The sequence below is a fragment of the Cnephaeus nilssonii genome, assembly GCF_951640355.1.
Source record: "Cnephaeus nilssonii genome assembly, chromosome: Y".
Lineage (NCBI taxonomy): Eukaryota > Metazoa > Chordata > Mammalia > Chiroptera > Vespertilionidae > Cnephaeus > Cnephaeus nilssonii.
Window position 1 is genome coordinate 8,318,037 of NC_137096.1, and position 7,206 is coordinate 8,325,242.

Here is a 7,206-nt window from a genome sequence, read left to right on the forward strand (position 1 = left end):
TGGAGGCGGAGTGTTCACGCCTCTTCCTAGAGTGCTACCTTGTGTCCTTCTCAGTTACCTACATTCCTTTTGGAAATGTCCTATTCTTCCACACTTATAACACCTCTTATTTCTACCTGTTACTGCAGCAGCGAATAAATTTGCTTGAAAAGTGCCTGATCCCACATTCTGACACGCTTGAATCATCTCTGTAATGGTACTATTTCTTCTTAGAGGCGTCAGGCATTTTTTGCAATCAGCATTGGCATTCTCATAAGCTAATTGCTGAACTAAAATATCTCCTGCTGCCTCATGTTGAATCTGTCGTCTCACTGCTCAAGTGAGATGAGCGACAAAATCAGAAAATGACTCTGTAGGTCCCTGCATACATTTACTAAAAGCTCCCTGAGGGTCCCCCTTTGCTGATAAAGTCCACCAAGCTTTCCTTCCACAAAGTCTAATTTGCTGATATGCCTGTTGCACATAATGTAACTGATTTTGTACATCCATATACTGTCCCAGTCCTGCCAGCATTTCATAAGTTATGTGAGCATTCGGCCCTCTGTTTGTGCGGGCTTGCTCTTGATATTTCTCCAAGTATTCTCCCTTCCATAGTAAATAATCTCCTCCATCCAGAGTTGCACGAGCCAGAGAATACCAATCATAAGGAGTTAAGAATGCATCAGAAATATTATTCATGATTTATCCTGTAAAAGGAGCCATTGGACCATTTTGAACAACGCTTTCTCGCAAAGCTTTTATCATTTTAAAATCAATTTTTTCATGGCGTCTTATTATCTGATTTGGGTGCTGTGGGTCAGCTACTTGTATAACAGGAAAAGCAAGCCTTTCTTCCACCGACATGTCCTTCATTCCTTCTCTGATGGCCCTCTGTATAGATGATTCTATTAATGAATTAAATGTTTTAGGATTAGGACATGAAGGTGGAGGGGGCCATAAAGGCCATTCTTTCAATTTTTCTTCCTGCTCCTCTCTGGGAGGAGCAGAGGGAACCAGGGGAGGAAGTTCCTCCTCAGCCTCTCTAAAAGGCTCTAGCAAATTCAATATTATGTTCCCCATGGAGAAACAGTTTTATTTTATTTATTTATTTATTTATTTATTTTTGTACCAACCTTTTTGCCAAATACTCAAGATCTAATGTACCTTCCTCAGAAAACCAAGGGTTATGTTCTATAACATAAAAGAAAACCTTCTGAAACTTTTAATTCCTTAAGCATTCAAACAAAAATTCTAATAAAGTTCACTTTATATTTATAACCTAATTCTTCCCCATTAGCCTGGCTGAAAAAGAAGTTCCCACCCTACTTACAGATCGCGACTCTGCAGCTGGCCCTGGGCTTTTCTGTGCAGTGAACTTCCCTCACCTTTTTCCAGTGAATTTTCCACACCTTTCTTCGGTGTACTTTTTCCTTCCTTCGCTCTTAGGCGAAAAATACCTTCTGCTCCAGAAGTCCCTTGGTAGGCGCCATAATGTAGGAATCCCTTTCTATGTCCCACGTGGTCCAGGGTTCCGGTTCAGGGTTAGAGTTCTGGAGAAAGGCCGCACACAAATGAAAGGAGACTTGAAGAAATTCAATTTGGAGAAATGGGGGGCCAGGCGGTAGTCCAACTCTAGTGGGAGAACTACTCCCTGCTCTGGCCCTGCCATCCCTTTTATTGAGGCTTTGGGGAAAACATCTTAGCCAGGATAAACAGAAATTTACATGGGAAAAACAAAGGTGGAGGCTGCTTCAGCTAACAATGTCTCAACTAAAGGGTGAGTGGTTAGAGCAATTAAGGTTGTTGACCAGCCTTCCTGGCTTCCTGTAAGCATCTCTCTTTTAGTGAAACTGATTTGTTTCCTGCATGCCACCAAGATTCCAAAGAGCCCAGGACTCTCTCCCCTCAGTGGTTTTCAGAATTGGATATGTCACTTCCCAGGTTCCGCTGCCACACCTCTCCTCTGGCCTCTGCACAGCCCACATTTTTACATTTAATTTTGTCAAGCCAGTTTGCTGAGCTCATCTGGCTCTTCTGAAGGAAATGCCCTTTACCTCCACAGAGGGAGGTGATTGAACCTCCTGCCTGTACTCCCCATCAGCTTGGTTTTAAGGGATCCATCCATTTCCTTCTTAACCACCAGCCTTTTAAGTTCTCAAGTTTACCCAGTCAGAGACTTTGAGTTTCCCAAGTGTGCACCTTGTCTTGGGTGATTCCTTTGGTCCCATTACAAACTTTCATCTCCTCCCTTCTGATTAATTCCTAGATGTGATTTAGGCCCCACCTCCTTTCGGGAAGGCTTGATTCTCAAAATCTGGAAGAACAGCTGTTCCTCTGTTCCTATTTGAATGGGCACGGGTGTGCAATTGAGGTAACATCAAGTTTCAGGGACTATTTGGTACTCAATACTGTTGCATTGTATTCCTTTTACTCTTGAGAGGATACCCTGTCTGCCTAATGGTGTGTTAACATGAACATTAGGGAATTTAGATGTGGTACCAACAACCCATCAAGTCTACTTCCATGTTGGTTTCATTTTCTTTTCCTTTCAAGAATGGACCTAGGATTCAGTTGGAGGTGTGTAGAGTGCAAAACCCAATCAGGTTAACTGCCTGGAGATCCAGTACTAAGGTTCAGCTTTCAGTTGGAAGTTGCCATTTCAGCTAGGACCTCAAAAGGAAGGTGTGGCCAGATGGGGTATAATAGTTTCTGAGGAGGCTGAGGAGGGACCAGAGGCTAGAGCTTGAGAGTCACTGCCCAGGTCTGAGCAGAGGGCTCCCTGCACCATGTCCACTCTGGTGAGTCAGGAGCCTAATGTGGTCGTCAAGGACTTGCAGGAGAAGGTCCCATAGAGAATTGTTATTTTTTCCTAAAAAATAAACCGACTTTGCCTTTGCCTCTTGATGCAGGTTAGCCATAATCTAAAATGTTTTGATTTCTGCTTTGATATATCCCATTCATAGAGGTTTACAGGGCAAATTTCCCTGCTATCTGAAAGTAGAATATCCCTACAGAACCTATTGTAGGCCAAATTGGCAAAATCCTTTTTGTCATTTTAGCGGACAGTCTGTGTGTCTGACAACAGGTCCTAAAGGAGGTCTTTCATAAAAGCCAAGCGATGTTTAGAAAGAGAGGAAGGGAGAAAGAGAGATAAAAAACATTTATGGGAGAAACATCCAACAGCAGGCTCCTGCCCACCCTCCACTGGGGGTTGGGAATGGAGCCTGCAAGATTCCTTAGGGTGCAAGCGGTGATGCTCAACCAACAGAGCAACACTGACCTGGGTTTGCAGTCCCTTTTTGAGAGGAGGCTTAGTTGTGACCTGTGAGCCCTCTCTTGTAATGAATTAAGTGGTCATTCTAATATTCATAGAAGGGACACACAATACAATGTACATCTCGGAATTAATGGTTATTTTTCTCATCTCTATCTCCCCCATTCTTTAGAAAACTTTTGTGCTGCTTTTACTCTTTCTCACTTAAAATATATCAAAGTCCAGAAGGTATGCATTGTGTGGGTGTTCCTTAATCTTCCCATCTGTTTTATTTGCTGGAGGTTAGCAAGAAGTGATGTTGGATCAGGGGCTGCTGCCTATTCCAGGTGCTTTCCATTCCTGGAAAGATTTTCCCTGAAAATGTTGGGACCATCTCTGGTTTCCCATTACTCATTGCACAGCAGAATTACAGGTAGGAAGTGGGTAGATGTGGGAGGTGTCCAGTGGCCACCTCACCACTCCTTGGTGTCTGGTGAGGTGCTTGTCCTGCCAGCAGCCTAGGAGAGGCAGAGATGAGTGGCTTTGCGGCCCCTAAGTAGAAAACGGGATTGGGGTAAATTGGGATGCTCCAGTTGTTGCCAGAGCAGTGCCTTTGGCCCTCAGCTGGTTCCTCTGAAGGGAGAGGGAACAGGGTTGCTCATGCTCAGCCTGACATGATGCCTTCGTCCCTACCGTCTCCCAGGATCTCTTTCAGAGCAACTTCATTGGGATGAACCGCCAGGCTCCACGCAGACTCCTGGACCTGGCATGCCAGAGCCTGCTGAGGGATGAAGCCTCAGCCATCGCTGCGGTGGAGTGGCTGCCTATGGAGCTCTTCCCACCTCTGTTCACAGCAGCCTTGGCCGGGAAGCACAACAAAGTCCTGAAGACCATAGTGCAGGCTTGGCCCTTCCCCTGCCTCCCTCTGGGAGCCCTGATGAACCATCGGGAGCCTTACCACGATATCTTGCAGGCTGTGTTCGATGGGATCGATGTCCTGCTTTCCAAGGAGACTCGACCCAGGTGAGGGGGATTCAGCAGCCTGGTTGGGCCCTGGGGATTTGAGCAGTTACATCTGGGATACAGGAGAGTGCAGGGCCAAATGGAGAGTTCAGGGAGGCTGTGAAGCTACTGCTGTGGTCATTCTGAGATCAGGTTTCGCATATATAGGACTGATTAAGAAGCAGAGGGTGACCGAAGGGATATGAGTCCACCCTTCCTGGTGGCACCAAAAGGTACCAGAAATGGGGACCATGAAGGATCCCAGTAGTGCAAGGAGCAGCTGATTTCCAGACTCAAGGCCATAGTCTCATTACCTGTTATCTTAAATCACCCCAGTGTACATCCTATTTTCTCTGCAGGAGATGGAAAATGCAGATGCTCAATTTACAGAGGGGAGCTCATCAGGATTTCTGGATCGTGTGGGCCGGAACCAGAGCTGATGTGTGCTCACTGCTGGAGCCTGAGGCCCCACAGCCCATGAGGAAAAGGGGGAAAGTGGATAGCTTAAGGGCAGGGCCAAAGCCACCATTAGCCCCCGTGGAGGTGTTAGTAGACATTTGCCTCAAGAAAGGTGTCCTTGATGAGTCCCTCAGCTACCTGATTAAGAAAGTCAGCGAAAGGAGAGGTTTGCTGCACCTTAGCTGTAAGAAGCTGAAGGTTTATGCCATGTCAAAAGAAAACATTAACATCCTGGGTATGGTACAGCTCGACTCTGTCCAGGATTTGGAGGTAAATTGTACCTGGAAGCTGTCCACTCTGAGGAAGTTCGCTCCTTACCTGGGCCAGATGGTCAATCTGTGTCGGTTCCTCCTCTCCCACGTCTTTAAGTCTTCTCACACCACCTTGGAGCAGGAGGAGCAGTGTGTTAGCCTGGTCACCTCTCAGTTCCTCAGTCTGTCCCACCTCCAGGAGCTCTATTTGGATGATGTCTCCTTCCTAAAAGGTCGCCTGGACCAGATGCTCAGGTGAGTGGTGGCGAGTTTTCCCTGCAGACCAGAGCGAGCCCCTTCTCATTTCAGTCCCCAGTGACAGGACCTCCAATGTGCTGTCCATCAGCAGTGCTAGAGAGCCTGAGTCACCAGAGGGTCCACACAATGTCTTGTTCACTGCTCTGTCCCCTTGCATGTTATCAAGTAACACGCCCCCAGACTAAGGTAGGATGAATGAACTAAGAAAGATGCTATTAAAGAGACTCCTTGCTATGAATGGAAGTAATGGGTGTTTCGGGCCAGTGATGGTAGCTTGGGAATCTTCTAAGTGGTGTCTGAGGGAAGATTATGCAAAGGAACCAAGTGAGGATGGCAGTGAGGAGAGGAAAGCCCATCAGAGGTGAGGTTTCAGGGGGTAAGGTCCCCACTTAGCGATTTGGTGATGGCAGCCTTTCAATCCAAACCTGCCTCGAATCACCTGTCTACCAAGGCTTGCCAAAGGCTCCTGCTAAGGGAATGCCTGGTAAATGCAGGATTCTGGAGGGAGGAATCATGAAAAGGAATAGGTAGTTTGTAGACAATGCAGAGATCTAAGTTCCTGCAGGGTGGCAGCCCCCACTGGATGTTGCCCGACGGTGTCCAGATTAGCCCTTTCTGCAACTATGCCAGTAGCCTCATGGGCTAAGAGATGAGGGTGACAGGAGTTCAGGCTGTTGCTGGAAGGTAGCCTGAATTGAAGGCATTTCGGGTCATGTCTCTAATACTAAAGTTCACTGGTTGCTTCCTGCTTGAGACATTGGGTCAGGCTCCTTTCTGTGCTCCTCCCACCTTTACCTCCCATCATTCATGCTCACAACACCTGTGTGTATGAGGGTGGGGTGTATTATGTGCTTCTGGTGACAGATGAGCAAATGGAGAGTGTGAGGTTTCATCCAGTTGAATCCCTCGCAGAGCAGATATGAGATGGAGAAATGATTCCACTCAAATTTGCATTCACATGAATCACACTTATCACTGTGCAACATCCTGGGTTTGATCATCATCTGGAAGACTTTAGACTTTGGTGACATGGGCCTCTTTACCTTAAGGCCTACCTCATGCTCATATTGCTCTGCCCCCAAGGCCCATCCCACTCACCTAACTGCTCTATGTCTCCCCAGCTGCCTGAAGACCCCTTTGGAGACTCTGTCCATCACGAACTGCCTGCTTTTAGAAAGTGACTTGAGACATCTCTCCCAGCACCTGAATGTCAGCCAGCTGAAAGTCCTGAATTTAAGGAGGCTCAACCTAACCAACCTCAGTTCTGGGTCCCTGCAATTTCTGTTAGAGAGAGCCGCCCCCACCCTGCAGGACTTGGACTTGGATGAGTGTGGGATCATGGACCCCCAGTTCATGGACCTCCTGCCTGCACTGAGCCACTGCTGTAAGCTCATGACCCTAAGTTTTTGTGAAAACACCATCTCCATGACCGTCCTGGAGGACCTGCTTCGCCACACCATCGGGCTGAGCAAGCTGAAATGCGTGCTGTATCCTGCCCCACTGGAGAGTTACGAGGAAAGGAGCAGCACCATCCACCTGGGCCGACTTGCTCAGGTGCATGCCAAGCTGAAGCATATGCTCCAGGAGTTGGGGCGGCCCGGCATGGTCTGGTTCTGTGCTTACCCCTGTCCTCACTGTGGCTGTAGAATCTTCTATAACCCAAACCCCATTCTGTAACCCTGATACATGTCTGTCTAGCTGGGTGCACATCTCATAGGCTTTACTCTCGGCTCTTGGGCACTGACGCCCAGACATAAGTGTATCTTAAAGGAACCCAGCAGCCAGTTTCAGACAACTACTCAGAGGTGGGTGAAAGGCTGACAGGGGGGCAGGTGGTTTCTTTGGGAAGATGGGTCCTAAGGAGTTAGAGATATGCACCTGAATTTATAGGGGGAGGGATTCAGGCTTGGGAGGTAGATGCAAGGATTACCTTTGCTTGAATGGTTGTGAATAAATGTCAGTAATAAAGGGAACTGAATGTGAACCATGTGGTGTCCTCTATGA

General features: G+C 47.4%; 1 protein-coding gene across 1 annotated transcript; it reads left to right on the forward strand.

Moving 5' to 3' along the window:
• Positions 1-2,765: 2,765 nt before the first annotated feature.
• On the forward strand, positions 2,766-6,879 carry LOC307096513 (melanoma antigen preferentially expressed in tumors-like; the record flags this gene model as incomplete). Its single annotated transcript, XM_079766173.1, has 4 exons — positions 2,766-2,777; positions 3,936-4,255; positions 4,594-5,199; positions 6,324-6,879. The coding sequence occupies 4 exons, from the start codon at positions 2,766-2,768 to the stop codon at positions 6,877-6,879; spliced, it is 1,494 nt and encodes a 497-aa protein (XP_079622299.1).
• Between the last annotated feature and the right edge of the window lie 327 nt (positions 6,880-7,206).